Source organism: Cajanus cajan, chromosome 5 (assembly GCF_000230855.2).
Source record: "Cajanus cajan strain Asha chromosome 5, NIPB_CcT2T_4, whole genome shotgun sequence".
NCBI lineage: Eukaryota > Viridiplantae > Streptophyta > Magnoliopsida > Fabales > Fabaceae > Cajanus > Cajanus cajan.
In genome coordinates, this window is record NC_138521.1 from 16,886,386 (window position 1) to 16,910,219 (window position 23,834).

The 23,834-nt window shown below is 38.4% G+C and overlaps 1 protein-coding gene across 1 annotated transcript; it reads right to left on the reverse strand.

The window, feature by feature from the left end:
• Positions 1 to 10,807: 10,807 nt before the first annotated feature.
• Positions 10,808 to 13,018, reverse strand: LOC109788269 (uncharacterized). Its single transcript, XM_020346956.2, has one exon. The coding sequence runs from the start codon at positions 13,016 to 13,018 to the stop codon at positions 10,808 to 10,810; it is 2,211 nt and encodes a 736-aa protein (XP_020202545.2).
• Between the last annotated feature and the right edge of the window lie 10,816 nt (positions 13,019 to 23,834).

Consider the following 23,834-nt stretch of genomic DNA (forward strand, 5'->3'; position numbering starts at 1 on the left):
GCTGGTTTACCCATAAATATGTCATTTAAAATTAAAAAATATATATTTATGTGTATGAATAATATTTTTATTAAGTATTACACCGTTCAATATCTTTATATTAAATGTGAATTTTGAAAATGTAACCGTTAGATTAAAAGTTCATATATCTTAGATCATATATACAAAATTTTATATTAATCTAAGATGATTTGATACTTCATTCTTATAAAACAAAATTGATGTAATATATTCATTTCAAAATATGCTAAAATATGAACACTTTGATTACCTTTAAGTTGCCGTTCAATTTTAATAAAATTTGATATACACACATAAAGTGATATGAACTTTCAATCTAACGGTTAGATTTATAAAATTCACATTTAATATAAAGTTATTGAGTGGTGTAATACTTAATAAAAGTTACACTAGTGTCGTTTGAACCCTCTTTTATATATATATATATATATATATATATATATATATATATATATATATATATATATATATATATCCATTTTCTAAAGACTTGGTGATTTGTTTGTGACATTTATTCTATCCCAATAAATAATATAATTAAATAAGGAAGAAATTTAGCAATTCAGGTAAAACAGATTCACATGCAGTTCACTTCTAATCATGCGATCAAACAAGAATAATTACAAGATGTAGGGTTTTTAGCAAGAAAAGGTAAATTAATAAGAGATAAAAATCCTGATCTAATCTTATTGCCTTGATGTCACATTATCATAGCAAACCTATCGCTTCAACTCTCGGTACCTTGAGTCCTTGAGTATTGACCTCATCACTTATCTAATTACCTAAAGCAAAACCACAATGTATATGGGTGAGAAAAACGGTTATTCATATGTAAGACACAAGAAAAGAATCACACCTAAACATATAATCAACTCTCATACAATTCACAGTAATAATCAATCACAATAATATTATTATCTCACACATACATGTACATCAATTAATAACACCACAATCATATCATCGTACAACTCATGCATCATGATTATGCTCACGTCAATGTATATGCAATGCAATCTCCTAAGAAGCATTAACTCAAAACATCGCACAATGGGTGAACTTCATCAATCTCCTCAAGGCATCGCCACGCATGACCACACCGTTTACATCACTTATGATCAATGTCACACTATTAATCACCACTTATGGTCATTGTATAAAAATTACCCTATTAATCACCAATTATGACCAAGAAAATGTGTATGCAACATGCGCAAATGCTCATGTCATGTCACCTCATCCATTTATCATCTCCATCCATGCCAATGCAAAATTAAATATAAAGCCATATCCACTCACATTTGTACATCAACATATCTAAATACACATCATTCATACTTAATCATACGTACAATAGTCACTACTGGACATTATACTATTTATAACCATCATCAAAATATAACATATTCATAGTCTACAGCGAGCTCACCAAGCCAAGCCCGGCTCTAAGCCACAACAAAGAGCACACAACATTTTCACGCTCGACTTAATACACCCACGCCCGACACTAATGAACAATAGAGAACACCCTGTTGCTCTCATGTCTAGCGTTAAGGGAAGGTAGAGACTCACCAAACGTGTCATGCCATGATATATATCTCACGCTCGGCGTAACCTCATTTGGACTTCACATTCTTTCGTATGAATGCAAGTTTGTCGCCAAGGACTAAAGCCCGCACCAAATGCATTTTCCAAAAATGCAACACGAATAGGGCGTTACCAAAATTTATAAACAATCATGTAATTATATTTTTACTAATTCAATCGGTCAAAAACACTTATTTTTACACTGAAACACATCATACAACATCAATTCATGAATTCACATATCGATTAACAATATCCCAATTGCTCAAGAACCCTAACCCATAGAGACATTCCAATGAATTCAATTACTTATCAGATCATCAATTTTACCAAATGATACAATAAACACATTCTCAATTCTATATAAAACCTAGTTGGATTGCTAATTACATCATCAGAACAAAAATAGAAAACCTTAAGAATTTCGGGATTGCTCCCACTATCCATTATCTCTTGTAATTGCAAACATGAACAACTCATTTCCCTTCTCATACCTTATTGTGATGATAAGAATTGTATGATGCAGTTTAAGATAATTCTGAAGTCTAAACACTTCTCCTTAGAGTTCCTTCTTTCTCAGTTTTTTAAAATGCAGAATGAGATAGATATGTTAACTTTCTAACCCCTTCTCCTAAAATTTCATGAAATTGGATTAGCCTAATCCGTTTCCCCTTATCCCATTAAATTAAATAAATTAATATAATAAAATAATTTTTACGGATAAAAATAAATAATAATTATGACCATAATGTAATAATATTTTAATAATAGTATTATTTTAAAAAATAAAAATGTTACATTGTCAATGTAAATTTTACCAAAAAATAGTGTTGGAAAAAAATTTATGTTAGAATGAAAAAACAAAATCTAAAGAAAGAAGTTTTGAAAACCATTAAACTTCACATGTCGTTTTACTTATTTTTAATTTAATTTTATTATTTTTACAATCTAGTTTTACAAAAGGACATGGTTACGACCAACTCAAGAAAGAAAACCTATACAAAGTACGGAGAATTCTTGTATATTGACCTCTGCCTAATGTGTGCATTATATATTCATCATTTGGTCGCCACTCGATCTCGACATATTTCCCATTTTCCCTCCTTCAAAACGTAAACCATTAAAACAAGTCATCGATGATATATGACAAATTGTCACATTATATAAGCAATAAACAAATACAAATTAATCCTGATACATAACTTCATTTATATAAAAGTAGTAGAGAAAAGAGGTACTCTATACCTCTCGTTATAAAAAGAAAAATTAAAATTAAAATATAAAAAGTACATATTATATAATGAGTAGTTATTTGAAGAATACGGATATTTATTCGAAAAATGAAAGTAGTTTGTAAAATAAGTTAAAGAATAACTAGAATGGTGAAATTAAAAAGAAAACCTGCATGTGAAGAAAGGCTATAACCTTTATTATAAAGTAAAAATTAGGAGAAAAAGATGTACTTCATGTATCCTTTAAAAATAAAATAATGAATGATTATTTAAAGAAAAAAAAAATTTAGAAATTAAATATCATTGAAGTAGAAAAAAGAGAAAATAAATAAATAAAAATAGTTAATAAAATAAAATGTGATTTACAGATAGTTGAGTAAATTAATTCAAAATTTATTTATTAAAATATGATATATCCTTTTTATTAATAATATAGTTTATAACTAATTGTTCCGGCCAAAGGGTGGACTAGGGTTTTTTCCTAGATCGTGCCTTAGAGCCAGAACATTCAAAAGTGTAATCTGTCTTCTCAACTCTAGGGTTTTGGGTTTTATGGTGAGTTGTTCGTGGGCCTTTTGGACCCCAAGGATCAAGGGATTTTCCTAACCGTTCTTATCACGTCGATGCGGGATTAGCGAGAACGAACTCAGTCGGGATCCGACCGACAGGGCCTATACCGAAAGTCCAGCGAGGTACATGCCGAGCGGTCCCCTTGTAGGCGAGAAGAATCGAGCTTGCCAGGTCAAGTCGGGCCATGACCGAATAGGCTCGTACTGAGCCCTCCTCCGGGTTGATGCCAAAAAGGAGATCGCGGTCGCCTTATTTCTGAGTGTCCCTAAGGCGAGAAGGTTTAGGGCCTGGAGGCCTAGTCGGGTAATTGCCGAGTGTAGGGACGTTAACACTCTATCACCATTAAGGAGATCAAGTCGGTCCATGACCGAGACGGTACACTTGCCTTCCAGCCTTGAGCCAATGAGGCGAAAAGGCTAGAGCGGCTCTCTTCTTTACGTCGCCCCAGTATTGGGCCGAGAGGGGTTGTCGGCGATCAACCGAGACGGTACACTTGCCTTCCAGCCTTGAGCCAATGAGGCGAAAAGGCTAGAGCGACTCTCTTCTTTGCGTCGCCCCAGTATTGAGCCGAGAGGGGTTGTCAGCGATCAACCGATACGGTACACTTGCCTTCCAACCTTGAGCCTGTGGGGCAAAAAGGCTAGAGCGGCTCTCTTCTTTTAGGTCTTCTCGGCATTTGGCCGAGAATAAGAGTCGGGATTTCATCGAGACGAATCATAAGCGTTATGACTTCTTGGAAGTTGATAGGACGTGTCCCCTCCGCTTACGCATGAGGGGACATGTATTTATTGCGAAGGCGGCGTTGCAGGGATGTGAGTAATGGTAGTGCCGCGTGGCGGCTTCTATCGCTAGGGTTTTAATCGTGGGGCCCATTTTGGTTTGGGGTCACGACGTCCTACGCGCGTTGTGGCCTTTAGGTGCACCCTCCACGCGCGGCCTTTCATGTTTATAAATAAAAGGGGGCTACCCATTTTTTCAAGTCATTTGCCTCTCCTTCTTCGCGCGTTTTCCTGTCCGGTGGTGGCTCTTTCTCCTTCACCCTGAGTTACGACGGTCCGCGGTGGTTTTGAGCCTATTTTAGTGGGTGAAGTTGTGAGGGAAAACCCCCTAGGTACGCGTATTTATTCCCTTTTTCTTAGTGATTTTTGTTGCAACCCTTTGAGTTTAGGATAGTCTAAGATTATATTCGCAATGGCTGTTGCGGGTTATGGGGTGTTGTACAAATGGGTTAAGGACGACGCGTTAAAATGTGAATCTTTGATTAATTCCTGGGAGGCCATGGATAGCTTTTGTAGGGATTATGTAGTTTGTCGTGATGGGGATGAAGTGGTTGTGTGCGAACCTTGTGTTGACAGGGAGCCAGTTTGCCTTAGTTCACCGTCGACGGAAAAATTCACTTTTTGCTATACCATTCTTATTTCTAAAGTTAGGGTGAGATGGCCCCTTACCGAGTGTGAAAAGGGGGTGCTTAGGTCTTTGGGTGTTGCCCCGACTCAACTTCACCCAAATAGTTGGGCTTTTGTGCGGGGTTTTGAGATCTTGTGCACTGGGCTTGGCATAACCCCGACTGTAGATAAGTTCTTCTATTTCTTCGAGAGTAGGACCAGCAAACGTAGCAGTTGGGTGTCTGTTAGTGGGGTCTCGGGTCGGGGTTTGTTGTCGTTGTTCCAATCGTCCTATAAGGACTTCAAAAAATCATTTTTTCGAATTCGTAGCCTACCTAGTCATGAAAATGTGTTAGAGGGGTTTCCTTTGTACTGGAACCAGAATACAATAGCATTTGGTGGGCTAGATTCCGAGAGGCTCTGTGAGAGTGATCAGATTGACGTTAAGAAACTCGAAGATTTGAAAACCTTATTCAATACTGGAAAACTTCTAGACCTAGAGAGTAGGCCGCAAGAATTGAAAATATATATAGGTATACTACTGTTTGAACACCCAAAAATGCTCTTTTCCCTTTTAATGTTTCGTTCTTAAGTTAACTTGTTGATGTGTCTTTGCAGGGAGGATGGCTAGTATGAGCAACCGAGAAATGATGAGACTATGGAAGCAGCAAAAGGTTTCTGAGGCGACTGTAGTGGGAGAGTCGGCTACCGAGAAGGTTGCGGACACTGGTAGTCCTGTAGTGAAGTCGAAGACCATCGACAAGACTCCGCAGAAACGCCGTCGTGAGACCGACAAGTCCATCTCGATGGTCAACTTGGAGACTATCGTGGCCACTGAGACGGATAAAGACAACACAGAGGTTCAATCTGCTGAGAGGACCCTGAGTGCTTGTCTTGGGGAGAATTGGGAACCGGTGAATTATGGTGCCGATCGTAGCAATGTGGCCTCTTTCTGGGACGAGAAGTTCAACCACAGTGCCCACCTCCGAGGTACCGACCTGCTAGAAGGTGACCGAGACGATTTGGAGAAGATGAGTGCTTTCACCATCGCCAAGGGCGTCGAATCACTTACCAATCGTCTCTCGGCTCTCTCGTTGATCAACGAAGGCAAAATTCGCGGCTTAGTGAAGGAGACTAAGTTGCAAGGCAAAAGGATTGTTTCCTTAGAGGAAAGTTTGAACAAGAGTAAGGCTGAGCTCAAGTGGGTATCTACTGAGCGAGATAGGCTACTGGAAGGTCGCCGTGTTTTTGAGGACGAGAAACAGGCCTGGGCGGCAAAGAAGGTTGCAATGGAGAAGGATTTGGAGGATGCTCGCCTATCGCGGGACAAATATGCCAATGCTGCCCAAACCTTCGAGAGTGATGTGGCGAGTATGAAGGCCGAGATTGAGAAGTTGCAAGCTGACGCCCATGCTATCAAAATGGATTCACTGAAGAAGTTTACGCAAGGTTTTGATGCGGCGACTTCTCAGATAAAATTTCTGCATGCCGATCTCGACATTGGGGGAATGGGCTGCTTTAAGGAGATTGTAAATGGTGAACTGGTGGATCCTCCCGAGGATGACTGAGTGTTGCCTCATAATATTGTTCTTACCTTTACATTTTCATGTTTTTTGTTGATGGCTTGTATGGGCCATTGTGACCCTTTGCTTTTATAAAATCTGTGTGTTTCCTTTGATATGAGTTGAGATATGAATTGAGTGACTTGGTGCGTGCGAAAATATTGATCCTTTGCCGGCCAATTGCAAAAAATTTTCTAAGTTAAAAATGAATACTGAGGCACCTAGTCGCCCAAATTCTGACTAAAGAAATTGCCGAATTTTTTTTCTAAGTTAAAATGAATACTGAGGCACCTAGTCGCCCAAATTTCGACTAAAGAAATTGAAGAATTTTTTCTAAGTTAAAATGAATAGCAGGGCATGTAGTCGCCCAAAATCCGACTAGCAAAAATTGCAGAATTTTTTCTAAGTTAAAATGAATAGCAGGGCATGTAGTCGCCCAAAATCCGACTAGCAAAAATTGCAGAATTTTTTCTAAGTTAAAATGAATAATAGGGCATGTAGTCGCCCAAAATCCGACTAGCAAAAATTGCAGAATTTTTTCTAAGTTAAAATGAATAACAGGGCATGTAGTCGCCCAAAATCCGACTAGCAAAAATTGCAGAATTTTTTCTAAGTTAAAATGAATAGCAGGGCATGTAGTGGAATTTATCCGTGCCAATGGTCGTCCAAATACTGACTGGAAGAAAATAATAAACTTTATCTAAATTAAAAGTTGAACCTTAATGCAAGAAGTCGTCCAAATACCGAGTCGAAGAGAGTAGTGGAATTTATGTAAAAGTTGATCCTCAGCGCGAGAAGCCGTCCAAATACCGAATGAAATAATGGGGAATTTTTCCTAATTTTCTTGACTCGACGACAGATTTTTCCGATTGTCCCTTGCCACTGCATTTTTTTTTTTTGAAAGGAATCCGATGCGACCTGCTTGGTAAAATTCTGATTGCGACAAGACAATCACGAGTTTGTCTTCGAGTTATTTATACTCGCCCAGTCAGACTTTTGCCGACAATCACGAGTTTGTCTTCGAGTTATTTATACTCGCCCAGTCGGACTTTTGCCGACAATCACGAGTTTGTCTTCGAGTTATTTATACTCGCCCAGTCGGACTTTTGCCGAAAATCACGAGTTTGTCTTCGAGTTATTTATACTCGCCCAGTCGGACTTTTGCCGACAATCACGAGTTTGTCTTCGAGTTATTTATACTCGCCCAGTCGGACTTTTGCCGACAATCACGAGTTTGTCTTCGAGTTATTTATACTCGCCCAGTCGGACTTTTGCCGACAATCACGAGTTTTTGTGCCTTTAAAATAACGTGTTAGGAGACAATGAAAGAAACAGAGAGATGGCATTTATTAGAATTGAAAAGGTCGGTGCCTCATTAAAAACCTTCTAAGCAAAAACCCCTCATATTTTTACGGGGACAAAATACTGAGTTAGGAAAAGAGTGCACCTAATACAAATATATAGAGAAACTAGCTATAGTAAAAGTGCAAATTTGCAGCATTCCACGTTCTCGGTATCAAACCTCCATCCAAGGTCCTCAGTCGGTAAGCCCCTTTGCCGACCACGTAATCAATTTTATAGGGGCGAACCCATTTAGGAGACAGCTTGTTCTTCATCTGTGTTAGCTGAGCACGCCTCAAAACTAGGTCGCCTACGATAAAGTCTCTTGGATTCACCTTTGTGTTGTATTTGAAGGCGGCTCTCCTCTGGGCAGCTACTTGATTTATTCTTGCTTTTTCTCTTGTCTCTTCGATCAAGTCTAAATCAACTCGCCTTCCCTGGTCGGATTCCTCTTCAGAAAAAGCCGTAGCGCGCAATAAAGGCTCTGCAATTTCGATCGGGATCATGGCATCGGTTTCGTACACCAGATTGAAAGGAGTGTCTCGGGTCGTTGAATGAACAGTCGTGTGGTACGACCATAACACTCGGGGAAGCTCCTCCACCCATGAAGCGCCTGACTCTTGCACACGCTTCTTCAAACCTGAAAGGATTACCTTGTTGGCCGACTCCGCCTGGCCGTTAGACTGTGGGTGTTCAACAGAAGTGAATGCCATTCGGATGCCGACCTCTTTGCAAAAATCACGAACTCTCGTACTTGCAAATTGTGTCCCATTATCGAAAACGAGCATTTGAGGGACTCCATACCTGCACACCACATTCTTCCAAAGAAAAGTTCTTACCTTCTCCGCTGAGATGGTTGCAACTGGCTCCGCCTCGATCCATTTACTGAAGTAGTTTACCGCCACTATTAAGAATTTCAGTTGCCTTATCGCAGTCGGGAATGGACCGAGAATATCAATCCCCCACTTATGGAAAGGCTAGGGAGATAGGATTGAATGTAGTCGTTCGGCCGGGGAATGATGTAAAGTTGCATGTCTTTGGCATCCGTCACACTTTTGGACCCAATTGACACAGTCATTCCTCAAAAATGGCCAAAAATATCCGGCTCGGGCAACTTTGTATACCAGAGCTCGGCCTCCGATATGGCTTCCGCACATTCCACTGTGTACCTCATCCATTACTCTCTTTGCTTGCGGCATGGTCAAACATCTTAAGAGGGGAGAGCTGAAGCCCCTTCGGTACAGTCTTTCGTTGATGACTACGAACCTGGCCGACTCCCTTTGCACCAACGACGCCTCCCTCTTGTCTTCCAGTAACTCCCCCCGAGTTAGATATGCGATGTACGGTCCCATCCACGAATTAAGCTCTTCCTGGATGAACAGGACGTTCCCTTGCGCCTCGTTTATACTCGGTTGTGCTAGCGTCTCTTGAATGATTGACCGAGTAGCTCCTGGTTTCTTCGTGCTTGCAAGTTTGGAGAGCAAGTCGACCCTCGAATTCTGATCTCGTGGTACATGACTAAGTGTGAACTCTCGAAAATTTTCTGACAAAAGCCTAACCTTTTCCAGATACTTAGCTAGTTGAGGATCCTTCGCCTGGAAGGTGCCGGCTACCTGCCCTGTGATCAGTTGGGAGTCGCTTCTTGCCGATAGACTCGTTGCTCCCATTTCCTTTGCCAACGTCATACCGGCCAACAACGCTTCGTACTCGGCTTGGTTATTGCTTGCACGGAATTCAAATCGCAATGACTATTCCAATAAAATACCTCCTGGTCCTTCCAGGACGATCCCTGCTCCACTTCCCCCAAGGTTTGAAGCTCCGTCTACCGATAAGATCCACTGTGTCTCTTCAGTACTACCTTCATCGGCTGGTGAGGTTAGTTTCGTCACGAAGTCGGCTAGCGTTTGAGCTTTGATTGCTCCTCTCGGCTCGTACTTGATGGAATACTCTGATAGTTCCACAGACCACTTCATCATCCTTCCTGCCAAGTCGGGCTTCTGCAGCACTTGCCTGATCGAATGGTCTGTCCGGACTACGACCTCATAACTCTGGAAATAATGTCTCAGCTTGCGTGTCGTGACCAGTATCGCCAAGGCTAACTTTTCTATCTTCTGATAACGGACCTCTGCTCCTTGTAAGACCCTGCTAACAAAATAAACGTGCAATTGTGAGTTACCTCTTTCCTGTACTAAGACTGTGCTGATGGCGCTATCGGATGCCGACAGATACATCAGTAAGGGGAGATCGGCCTGCGGTTTGGAGAGTATTGGCGGTGAAGTGAGAGCCTGCTTGAGTTCGCCGAATGCTCTCTCACATTCATGTGTCCACGAAAATTTGTCATTCTTCCTCAAACATTGGAACAAGGGGAGCGACTTGTCTGCTGCCTTCGAAAGGAACCGAGAAAGGGAGGCCATCCTCCCTGTCAACTGCTTTACCTCCTTTACTGTAGCTGGGCTTCTCATACTGATTATAGCAGAGCACTTATCGGGATTTGCTTCGATGCCACGATGTGTCAGTAGGAAACCGAGGAATTTTCCCGCTTGGACGCCGAAAGAGCACTTCGCGGGGTTCAGTTTGAGTTGGTAGTGTGCTAGGGTGTCGAACGACTCTTGAAGGTCAGAAAAATGCTGACCCACGCTGGGCGACTTGACCACCATGTCGTCTACGTATGCCTCCACATTCCTTCCGAGTTAATCGGCCAGCACCTTGTCCATAAGCCTCTGGTACGTCGCCCCGGCGTTCTTCAATCCGAAAGGCATCACCTTGTAACAGTAGCTGGCCTGATCGGCCATGAACGCTATTTTATCTTCATCAGCTGGGTACATCCTGATCTGATTGTACCCCGAGTACGCGTCCATGAAACTCAACAATTCATACCCCGATGCGTTGTCGACTAGACAATCTATGTTGGGCAGCGGGTATGAATCTTTTGGACAAGCTTTGTTTAAATCGGTGAAGTCCGTGCACATCCTCCAATTTTTGTTACTCTTTCGTACCATACCACATTCGCCAGCCATGTCGGGTATTGGATTTCTCGAATGTGACCAGCTGTCAACAATTTCTTTGTCTCCTCGGCTATGACCCTCTTCTTATCCTCTCCAAACTTTCGTCATTTCTGGATCACCGGTTTCGCATTGGGGTCGACCATTAGACGGTGACATAGAAAATCGGGATCAATGCTTGGCATGTCGCCAGCACTCCATGCGAAAGCCGACACGTTGCTCTTCAATACGGTCAGCAACCCTTCCTCATCTTCCTTAGTTAAAGACACACCAATCTTGACCGTTTTTCCCTCGGCCAAGCTAACTTCCTTCACGTCTTCTGCTGGAGCTGGTCGGGAATCGAAGTGGGTCATCCTCGGATCCAACTCGATTGATTGGATCCCCCGATCAACCTGTGTCACATATAACTGTCTCCTCGCCCTCAAACTGTCCTCGTAGCACTTCCTTGCGACTTCTTGATCAACACAGAGGACCCCAACCTTCCCGCTGGGTAAAGGGTACTTCAGCTTCAAGTGGGGTGTGGAGACAACTGCTCCCAACTTATTCAATGTCGGTCGTCCGACTAGTATGCTGTAGGACGACTGAGCATTGACCACCAGGTATCGGACAGTGATAGTCTTCATGTAGTCTCCCTGGTCGAAAGTTGTCTCCAAGTCGGCGTATCCCCTAGCAGTTACCTGATCACCTGCAAAACCAACTAAAGTACCTGCATATGGCATTAGACGGTCAGTCGGAATTTTCATCCCGACGAAAGCTTCCCAGAACATTATGTCTGCCGAGCTGCCCTGGTCCACCAGTACGCGTTTCACATTATAACCCATGACTATCGCCGAGACGACAATCGGGTCATCCTCATGTGGGGACACACCTTCGAAGTCGGCGTCCGAAAATGTGATAGGAGGCCGAGATGGTTTCACCCGGTCCGAGACGGATAAAACAGACCGAGAGTACCTCTTCCGTGCTGCTGATGTCGGGCCCCCTCCAGCGAATCCTCCCGCTATAGTGTTGAAGTCTCCATGGACAGCTTGTTGGTGAGTCTCTGTACTTTTTTCTGGAGGATCTCTCGGGGGAGACCTCCCCTCTCGCCACTCTCTTCTCGTGTTTTCTCCTTCACGCATGCGTCGCCTGTCGGACGGGCCCTCCTCCTGCTTCCCTGCAATGAATTTTTTTAAACGTCCCTCCTTAATGAGGCGCTCTATCTGTCTTTCGAGGACGAAGCAATTCTCGGTAGTATGCCCGTGAGCCCGATGGAATTCGCACCAATCGATTTTGTACGGTCCCAACTGTCGGTCAGTCGCTGCAGGGAACTCGAAAAGTGACGCGCTATTTACGTCATGCAATATGTGCCGCCTGGGAACGTTGAGTGGGGTAAACCTCTCTTCTTCCCTGTTGTGCGTCCATTCGGTCCTTGGCCGACCGACATGATCGGCCTGCCGATAGTTACCCTCGTTCGTGTTATAGCGGTCCTGTCGCTTACACCAATCCGATCGTGGTCGGAGATGCTTGTTGACTTCCTTATTGCTGCCCCCTGCTTCTCGGTTCTCAGCTGCTCTATTAATAATCTGGTTCTCCTCCGTCTTGATGTGGCTCAAGGCGAAAGCCCGAACCTCCGACATCGTTTGACAGTTCGCCCTTTCGAGCGCAATGTCGAAGGCTCCGGACCTCAAACCTTTCTGGAATGCGATGACCGCCATCCTCTCGTCCAATGACGCTATCCTCAAGGCGACCTCGTTGAACCTTTGTAGGAAATCTTTCAAAGACTCTTCGCGTTGCTTCTTGAGGTCGAACAAATCCGACGTGATCGGTGGCTTCTTTTTGTTGGCGGCGAACTGCGCCATGAAGAGCCGGCTAAAGACATCGAAGTCGGTGATCGATCGATCAGGAAGACCGCTAAACCAGTCGAGCGCCGCCTTCTTGAGCGTGCCCATGAACAACTTACAGCGGACTTCCATGCTCCCTCCACAGATCAACATTTGAGCCCGGAAGTCCGTCAAATGCTGACTGGGGTCCTGCGTTCCATCAAAAGGTTCGATCTGTCGTATCCGATGATCCCTAGGGATCATCTCAGCCTCTATGGCTTCCGAGAATGGTCTAAAGTCCCTAGGGACCTCCAGCATGACGTCCTCCTCCACAGTCCTGGTACTAGCAACCATTCTGGCTTGCAGCTCGTTCGCTCTCCTCTTGATCTCTTCATTCTCGCGCTGGATGGCCTCCTCTCTCTCCCTGGACCGTGCGTTGTCCTCCTTCAAGCCATTGATCATGGCCATCATCTCCTCCATGGTAGGAGGTTGTGAGTTGTTGTTGCCGCCTTTCGCCATAGTAAAGTGTGGGTTCTTCTGTATGACTTGGGGCGTAGGAAAAGTTTCACCGTAGCCCCACGGTGGGCGCCAAAATGTTCCGGCCAAAGGGTGGACTAGGTTTTTTTCCTAGATCGTGCCTTAGAGTCAGAGCATTCAAAAGTGTAATCTGCCTTCTCAACTCTAGGGTTTTGGGTTTTATGGTGAGTTGTTCGTGGGCCTCTTGGACCCTGAGGATCAAGGGATTTTCCTAACCGTTCTTATCACGTCGATGCGGGATTAGCGGGAACGAACTCAGTCGGGATCTGACCGACAGGGCCTATACCGAAAGTCCAGCGAGGTACATGTCGAGCGGTCCCCTTGTAGGCGAGAAGAATCGAGCTTGCCAGGTCAAGTCGGGCCATGTGTAACATCCTAAAATTTTATTTTTATGTATTGGGATTGTTAAAAGGATTATCATATTTTTTTATATGTATTTTACTATTTATGTATACGTATTTTACTATTCACGTATACGTATTTTTGAATAGTAATATATGTATTTTTGAACAGTAAATCCGTGGACGAACAGTAATCTCGTGAATGCACAGTATTTTACTATTAATATTATTTTAATGAATAGTGCATAGTAAATATAATATTATTTTAATCTGCATAGTAATTCCAGAATTTCTATAAATAGAGGCTAGGGGTTGAAGGAAATTCATAACTTGAGATAAGGAAATTCTGGAGGAAGAAAGAGAGAGAGAGAGAAGAATCTAGAAAGAGAGGAGGTTCTACTCTAGTTCCGGTCCTAGTTAATAAAAAAAAGAAGAGGAAGTTCTACTCAAATTTCTATTTAATCAGGTACGGGGGAAAAGAGGGTTATTTATATGTAAAATACATGAGGGTATTGGGTAGAATTTCTTAGAATAACGTTTGATTTATGTGAATGGACGGCCAAGCCTCCTATTGATTTAAAATTTGGAATTTATGTGAATGGACGGCCAAGCCTCCTATTAATTTCTAATTTGGAATAATTAGGAATTTTACTGTTATTCTATTAACTTTTATGTTAATGAAAGTTAATTGCTATATTACTTGTAAGAATGAAGAATATTGATATAATATGCTTGAGGGGTATGTAGATCTTACTTTGTTAAGTTTATTTGTTATATGGAATTATACATGTGTTATAAATTTGATGAGATGTTGTATGGTTGTGATATGATTGTGATTGTGATGTCTCACATCGATGGCTAGTATGGCACGGCTCTGTATAAGTGGTGTTACAGGGAAGGCGTGACCCTAGCATGGTGTGAGATGAGAAAAACAGTTAACACCACCACTTATGTCAGTTATGGCAGCCCTGACATAGGGTTAATTGCAAGAGATTGTATTGATTGTAATGTGATTGTTGTTACTCACACTAAAGGATTAAGGATGATACGAACCCTGTGTGGTGGATACTTCAGGGACGAGCGTACTCCTCGTAAATCAGGGATGATACGAACCTTGGGTAGGTGATGCTTCAAGGACGAGCGTACCCCTGGTATGGTGTGAGTAAGGGAGGCAATTAACCTGTATCACTTGTGTCAGATGTGGCGAGGTCTTGGCATAGTGTTAATTGTGATATTGATGGACATGAAAATGATTTTATGATTGTGAAAGTGACATGTATAATGGTTTGTGAAATGGTTGAATATTTGATAATTAAATCTATATACGTTTATATGAAATAAACAAGTTGTTATAATAAATTATACTGTGATGTGTTTGTATGTGTTTTGCATATAGATAATTTTTCTTTTCTCACCGTATAAATTGTGGATATTTTTAGGTGGAGAGGATCCAGCTGCAATTGGTATATAGTATGTCAGCAGTTTTATTTGGGAAAATGCTCTGATAGTGTGACATCGGGGCAGAGGATTTCTAGTTTAAGATATTTATGAAAATTCTGTAATATTATTTTGAAAACAATTTTAGAAACTCTTGTATTTTAGGTTTGATATTTCTATTAATGTGGTGTATTGAATTTTTGTTATGTGAACCCTTTTACCAATTTCAAAAGTTTATTTTCTTTAATTTTGTTACATTATTTCGATATATGTTTTGGGGTAGTAAGGGTGTCACACCATGACCGAATAGGCTCGTAGTGAGCCCTCCTCCGGGTTGATGCCAAAAAGGATATCGCAGTCGCCTTATTTCCGAGTGTCCCTAAGGCGAGAAGGTTTAGGGCCTGGAGGCCTAGTCGGGTAATTGCCGAGTGTAGGGACGTTAACACTCTATCACCATTAAGGAGATCAAGTCGGTCCATGACTGAGACGGTACACTTGTCTTCCAACCTTGAGCCAATGAGGTGAAAAGGCTAGAGCGGCTCTCTTCTTTACGTCGCCCCAGTATTGGGCCGAGAAGGGTTGTCGGCGATCAACCGAGACGGTACACTTGCCTTCCAACCTTGAGCCAATGAGGCGAAAAGGCTAGAGCGGCTCTCTTCTTTGCGTCGCCCCAGTATTGGGCCGAGAGGGGTTGTCGGCGATCAACTGATACGGTACACTAATTATAAAAATAAATTAGTTTAAAATTTATGTACACTAAAAAAAATATTTTTTTAGCAAATTAACTCGCTATATTACATGCTTCCAATGATGTTGTATTAAAAACGGTTTACAGTAAGAATATTTTCACATGTTATCAGTAGCCTCGTTCACTGTATATATTCCGAAGTACACGCATCAAATTAAATGCAGGCATGATTCGAAATTTGACAGCTACATTTTCTGATTTTATCCTGAAAATTGTAATACTTAGATATTTTAATAAAGATGATAATGTAACTTGAATTTGTTGGGTGAATTTATTAATTTGCCTAATTTTAATAGTTGAATTGAACAAATAAATCTATCGATTCATCCGACCTATCTCGCTAAATCTGTTAATATGACATATCAACCTTATAATTTATTTATTTTTTAATATTTTTAAAAGATAAAATTTTAGTGATTAATGTTTATTTTTTTCTAAATAATAATTATTATTTTATATTAAATAAAAATATATTATTTTAATCACGTCTTTTACTATTGTATTTTTATGTATAATATTTTTTTAATAGAGATATATATCATTTTGTCTTTTTTCATGAAAAATATAACATCTTTAATTAATTTTATAAATAATAATAAAATATAAATTAAACTGATAATACATATTAAAATATTTTAATTAATTTTTTTAAAAAATACTAAACAAATTAAAGATAAATTAATTTATCAATTGATTATTTTTAACTTATTAACTTATTTTAGGTCAACTCGTCAATTCATTAAAACTATTCTATCAACTCATTGTTAAGTGAAGTAAATTGAATTTATTTTTTTTATGGGTTAACACACTCTGTCCCATTTTTTTATGCATCAATCCGTTGGATTCCACTTTAAGTGATTGATCTACTTTGAGATCTGTAAATTTTAGTTTGATAATTTGCTTTCATGAAAGAAAAAGGGGCTACAAAGAAAAAAAAAAGAGTTATGACTAGTTATTGCTACATCTACATTGCCAGTCACTATTGCTTGGTTTATTTAAGGAAATAGAAGGACACAGATGACGACATTGCCTCTACAAGTTGCTAATTTGATAATTGACAAGGCACCGGTCAATTAATAGTACAGTGATTAGTCTACCGTTTTCTCTATCCAATGTTGCATTCGGACTAATATATATAAGGATAACACAGTTTGAGAAATAATGTTTCACACTGTTTTAAGTATCCTAATCACGAATCAACCAAAAAAAAAATATCGTTGGTCTAATAGATTAACGTAAACGTACTTGAAATATATATATATATATATATATATATATATATATATATATATATATCATGGATGTATTTTTTACTCACATGATATTTATTATTAAAAATTATTGTTATTTATACTATATATAATATATATTATTAAAATATAAATATAAATTATAATAACACATAAAATATATTAAATTTTATTTAAAATTAATATTAAAATTATATATAAATATATATTAAATAAACTTATATCAATATATATATATATATATATTTATTTATTTAGGTTAAAATCTTTATTTGATCCTTTATAATATTTTAAAGTTTCAATTTAGTCTCACTTTAATTTCTAGGTTCAATTTAATCTCACCCGTAAAAAATATTAACAACATTTGTCTTCCGTCTAAATTTCTTAAACGTCGTTAAAGAGTTGTGAGAATAACCCCAAGCGTGTGGTTCAGCGGTAGGGGTTGATCCACGCTTAAGCAAGGTTAGGGGTTCGAATCCTGCCTTGTGTATGCAGCCGCGTTAAATCTTGGGGCCAGCTATCCCACCCATTGAGGTGCCTCCAACGTAGCGAGGAGATTAGTCACTGCTATCGACGGTGGATACTCCAGGAACGAACAAAAAAAAAAGAGCTGTGAGAATCACGCTCGTGATTCTCAATCACATGGATTGATAGATTGTGGCCAAGGCCAAGGAATCCAAGAGGTGATATCTTAAAAGAACCAAGAGGAATGGGATGATCTTAAAGACCTTTTTCATATGTTTGTACATATAGTAGTTTTTTTGTATAGGCTTATTTTTGCCTTTGTATTTGTGAGGCACTTTACTTGCTTTTATTAATGATTGTATATTGTTTTTAGGGTGGGTTACTTGGAGAGTTTAACTCCATTTAACCTTCTTTGTTGATACATTCATTTTATATTTTTTCAGTAGGGAAAAATGGGTGGCATTTAGCAATGTTTGAGGGTGTGACTAGTAATTGGGCCAGAATTGGGCCTTGGCAAAATTTTGCATATTGGACTCATTTTGCTCCTAATTTTTCATAGATTTGATTTATCTAGGTCTCATCATCATATGATGAACCTAACTAAACCAAATCAAATATTTTTGAATTAAATCATGGAGCATTTTGGAGCCTTGGCTGCCTAGCCTCCTTCCTTGTTCTTGGCCAAAATTCACTAAGTCCTCCTTCAAGTTTTGAAGCTTCTCCTCCAAGTTTCTAAACATTGGTAGGTTAGGCTGACCTTACCATGGTTCTTAAGTGAACCATGGTCAAGGTTAGCTTCTCCTACAAGTTTTATAAACCATGGATGGTTAGCTACACCTTACCATGGTTCCTAGTGAACCATGGTTAAGGTTAGCTTCTCCTAGAAGCAACCTCTCCCTATATATTTGTAAATCCCTCTCTTGTAATCACTTTTGAACATTTTGAGAAATAGAAATCAGATTTCTTTCTCATTCAAAAAGAGAAGGAGAAAATTGAAAGAGGGGCCAAACTTGTTATCCTAGATGAGAAGTTGAGAATTCTTAAACAAGAAGAAGAAAAATTGAAAGAAGACATGAGAAAACACAAAAGAAGAAGACAAATGAAAATCAAAAGAAAAGAAGAAATAGAAAAAAAGAAAGAACTTTGCGCAGGGAAGAGTAAAGAGGAAGAAATATCCTCTAAAAGATTTGTGACTAAAGAGAATTGTTTTAGTACTAAAAATCCTATGAAAAAAATTCTCTTTATTCATAAAGATCTTAACTCTTGCCCTCATCCTGCCACTAGTCTTGAGGAGGAGATTCATAAATCCATTATTTTTAAAGAAAAAGAGTCTCAACTTCAAGATTTTGTGAAGGAGAAGTGGACTTCACTTAGTTCCACTTCTCATGCTACTTCCTTGGTGGTGCCCAAGGTAGATAGCTTCCTTTGTGTAGGACTTTTCCTACCTTAGTTGTTTCAATAATGCACCCAATTTATGGAATATATTATTTGTTGGATATAACATCTGAACCTTCAAGGTTCCTTGTGACAAATTTTTTTCATAACTATCCAACAAATAATATAATCCAAAATTGTTTAGGAAATTTCTTAGTAGTAGTATTTTCCTTATTTTCTAGGAAATGCCTAGGTTACCACATAGGGTACTTTAGGCAAGATGTTTTAGTTTTTAGGATTAAGTCTTTAGTGTGCTATAGTTTTAGTTTTAGCACATTTTTAGGATTTAGTAATATACCTAGTCTATGTTTAGGAGAGGATCCTATTCATTATATTAGAAGGTCTAGTATCATAGATTTCTTTAGGTTCCATGAAAGGATTCCTTCTAGGATATACCTTTCACATTTATTTGTTGAGAATATCACCTCTCATGAATTTTATTATATATTTGTAGGTGTGGCCAATAATCATGAAGACCCTCGAGATTTGAGGTCAAATCCTTTTCAAGAGGGAGGGGATGATAGACTGTGGCCAAGGCCAAGGAATCCAAGAGGTAATATCTTAAAAGAACCAAGAGGAATGGGATGATCTTAAAGACCTTTTTCATATGTTTGTACATATAGTAGTTTCTTTGTATAGGCTTATTTTTGCCTTTGTATTTGTGAGATACTTTACTTGCTTTTATTAATGATTGTATATTGTTTTTAGGGTGGGTTACTTGGAGAGTTTAACTCTATTTAACCTCCTTTGTTGATACATTCATTTTATATTTTTTCAGTAGGGAAAAAAGGGTGGCATTTAGCAATGCTTGAGGGTGTGACTAGTAATTGGGCCAGAACTGGGCCTTGGCAAAATTTTGCATATTGGACTCATTTTGCTCCTAATTTTTCATAGATTTGATTTATCTAGGTCTCATCATCATATGATGAACCTAACTAAACCAAATCAAATATTTTTGAATTAAATCATGGAGCATTTTGGAGTCTTGGCCGCCTAGCCTCCTTCCTTGTTCTTGGCCAAAATTCACTAAGTCCTCCTTCAAGTTTTGAAGCTTCTCCTCCAAGTTTCTAAACCTTGGTAGGTTAGGCTGACCTTACCATGGTTCTTAAGTGAACCATGGTCAAGGTTAGCTTTTCCTACAAGTTTTATAAACCATGGATGGTTAGCTACACCTTACCATGGTTCCTAGTGAACCATGGTTAAGGTTAGCTTCTCCTAGAAGCTACCTCTCCCTATATATTTGTAAATTCCTCTCTTGTAATCACTTTTGAACATTTTGAGAAATAGAAATTAGATTTCTTTCTCATTCAAGAGTCTTATAAACCGTAGAGAACTCTCTCTCTAAGGTTTCTATCAAAGTTTCTTCAAACTTTGCCTTGGTTCCTTAAGCTTCCTTCACAAGCTAGGAAGTAACCGAACCTACTCCATTGCTTCTCCACTATTGGAGAATCCTCCAAGGTGATTCCGCCACCTCAAGGAGTTCTACCTCAAGAGTTCTTCGATCCTTTGCATGGAGACTTGGATGAACAACTATCTTCTCCAAGTAGTTCCATCATGGATACTCCTAAACGGCGTTTGAGAAATTTAGATTAAAGACAAACATTGCTAGCATTTTTAATAGGTGGGACTAAATTGAACCCAAAAATTAAAGTAAGACTAAATTGAAACTTTAAAATATTGTGTGGGACCAAATTAAGGTTTTAGACATTATATATATTTATTAGTAGCATTTTTTTTATATATCACTCTGCCTAACATTTCATGGCTAACATTTTAATGTAGTCATATAATGCCTTGTAACATTGTTTCCCCGAGATGCCTAGCTATAGTTTGAACATTGTGCAATTACAAAGACAAACATGTCATAATTGACTCTTTCAATGTACGTCCTCGTTATACAAGATTTTCGTTCACCTCCAACTTCACCATAATACATACAAATGTTAATGAAAGTAAAAATAGGCATAGCTAGCATAGCCTTTCTTAATATTTCTAATAGAAGTTGGAACCAAAGAAGGGATTTCATCGTGCCAGAAAGAATTAATTAATATCTTGCACAGTAGACGTGGAAGGGTTTGTCTGTTGCAGAAATAAGAGATGGGAATATGAAGGTGACCACAAAGGCAATGAAAGAGTCGCATCATCACCTCATTAGTTAATTAATTAAGGGCATGAGGTCACAGCCACAATTATTCAAACCTAACGTAACGTAAGAGAAGAAGGAACGTATATATATGTGGGTAGTGTAGTCAACTCTATTGAATGAGTGATTTGTTTTTGTTGCTTTGTTTAGATACTTGTCAAGTTCCCACGGGCCACGGCACTCATATTCCAATGATGATCTAACTTTAGGGTTGTCACCCCACCACATGTACGTCCTGTGGCCTGTGCCGGAAATTGCATTTCATCCATGCGATCCATCGAGGTAAATTGATTGATGTGGGTTATTTTCACAAGTTACTGAACTTTTTTTTTTATTTTTTTTATTTTTAAAGTGAGCAAAGGGAAAAGAAAAAGAACAAGTCAACCTTGTCTTGAGAAAGCAAAACCACTTGCATCAACATGCAGGTGCTTATGGAGATCATTTGGAGGCTTAGAAAAAGAAAACCTCTAACAAACATTATGTGATTTGACTCCTATTTTATTTTACCCATAGCATATATATGCACCTCTCCACATTTGTTACATTCTCTGAAGATATGGTGAAGGGAGCAAATCCAATCTCTCCCAAGCATGAGCTTGTTAGAAGTTACCGACTTATTCTAGTTATAAGTAATAAATTAGTTTTTTTTTAAAAAAATTTAATTATAAGTAACATTTCTTACTTTTTAAAGTTATTTATGATAATTTTATATATTTTTAATTTATTATTAATTTTATTTTTTATGTACTCACTTATAACTAATATTAGATATAACTATTATTTAAAATAAAAATACTATATTTAATTTTTTTTGAATTTATTATAGAATTAATTAAAAAATAAATAAATTATTTTTCCTGAACTTGACGATTTATTTTATGTTACTTATGATAAGAATTAAAAGTAGTATTTATTAAAATAATGTTCTCTTGAAACTGTTTATAAAGTTGGTGCAATCAACGTTAAAAAAATGCTTAATTAAACTAGTATTTTTTTTTTTATCAACTTCAACTTCAACATTTTAATTTTGTTTTTTCGTTTTCACCGATGACTTTCGTGTTTATGTCTTGCGAAATGTGTTGTTCTTCTGCTAACATTTAGAAAAAAATGATAGTGGAAGAAAACCATTCAACCTGGAGGTTAGCTAATTTGTTTCTCTTTATTCTAGCCCCAATTCAAAATAAACATAAAAAGATAATTTAACTAACATATAAAAACAACAAATAACAATGAAATTAGAGTTCTAGCTCAATCATGCATGGTTAATTACCACAACCATAGACTACGAAGTTAGTTTCTTATCTAAAAAGAGGAAAATACTAGCATTAGAAAATGCATAATAAGAACAATTAAAACCTCAAAGAATGTACATTGTTCCACCATAAGTTGTCAAGGTGATAATATCCTTGTGATATAAGATGTTAATCTTTGAAGTTGAAGTCCAAAGAGGGCCTCTAGAGCTTAGAGAAAAGTCTAGAGCCGAAAAGGGAGGAGATAGTGTAAAATTGATAACTAGATAATGTGGCAAACCCCTTTATATAAGTAAAAATGGGGAATTTGGGTGTAGGTTGATGTTGATCCGGACCAAGCTTGTATTAGACATGACTATGCTTGTCCATACAATGTGAAAGTCTTATTTTAGACCACAGTTGTGCTTACTTAAGCATGTCTATGCTTCTTTTACAATGTGTAACTTGGTATTTGAGCACCATTTAACTAAATAAGATTGTGCTACCTTGTGTGATACTTACAGGCCTTTTCATCATTTAGCATGGTCATACTTATGGAAACACAGCCATATTTGTGTTATGAATGTACTTTTTGGACTAAATCTTATGAGTTGAGGTATTTCTCTATCTTGCACACATACATGTCAAAGTTGGGTCAAATTGCTCAAATAATATAATTGGTCTAAAATTCAACCCAATTTCAACATATATGTACAACAAAAATACTGTTGATTAAGAGGTAGTGTCTCTTGAGATAATTGTGAAACATGGATATTGCTTGTGAACATGTATCTAAGCATTACGAAATATTATTAAAAAGGTGTTTTCTATATCCTAGGCTTTGGAAAGATTATATTTGGTGGGAAAATCCCATAACGTTATGTTGATCCTATGGTTATTGAGATGTATTGATGTAGCTAGGTGTTCATGATGACTAGGAAGATCTTAATTACTAGTTGTGCATAAGTGTGGTAAACGGTCACTTGTATGCCTTAAGTGATACATGTTACATTTATTTATAGTTCATTTTAGTAACGTTTTTGAATAGTACAACTTGCATGAGATAGACAACTAGGAAACATTGCATTGATCATATGTTTGTGATTGTCATTGCTTTGAGAAATTGAAAGGCCTTAAAGCTTTGGTGTGCATTTGTGTTTAGGTTGATTTTAGGTTGTGTCATGTGTGTGTGAGTCTAATATGGATGTTGAGGATGTAGATGTAAAGGATGCTTATAGTTGTTAGTTAAGACTGTTCCTTCGGGTCATACGCTAATACAATATGTAATATTGGGAATGTTTTGAGATGATTTTGTGCTTTCTTTATGTTTAATTACATTTGGTTCAATTTTGCATTCACCTTTTGAGTGTCAAATTAAAGTTTGGTTAGTTTTAGTTTGAGACTTCAATTTTTTTTTAATGAAATTATGTTTAGATGTGTCACTATTTACTTGCAAAAATGTTTTTTTTTTAAAGAATTTGTTGTTTTGTATAATAATTAACCAATTACTTTAAGGTAGAGGGTTTTATAGTGAGCATCAATTACTATTAGTGAGAAGATTTGGTGTAGACAAACAAGTCTATTGTGAATGCATACTATGGAATGTGGTGGTCAATAGGTAATAAAAGCTTAATTCCTTTTAATGACAAAGATTGGATATTCTTCCCATACCCAAAAATTGTGCATGCTAAACATCAAACTAAGTCCACAATAATAATAATAATAAAAAAATGGATTAGTTCAATTTACAA

Bases quoted from the DNA above. Each gene is read 5' to 3' on its own strand.
- LOC109788269 (XM_020346956.2), bottom strand. From the start codon at position 13,018: ATGGCGAAAGGCGGCAACAACAACTCACAACCTCCTACCATGGAGGAG.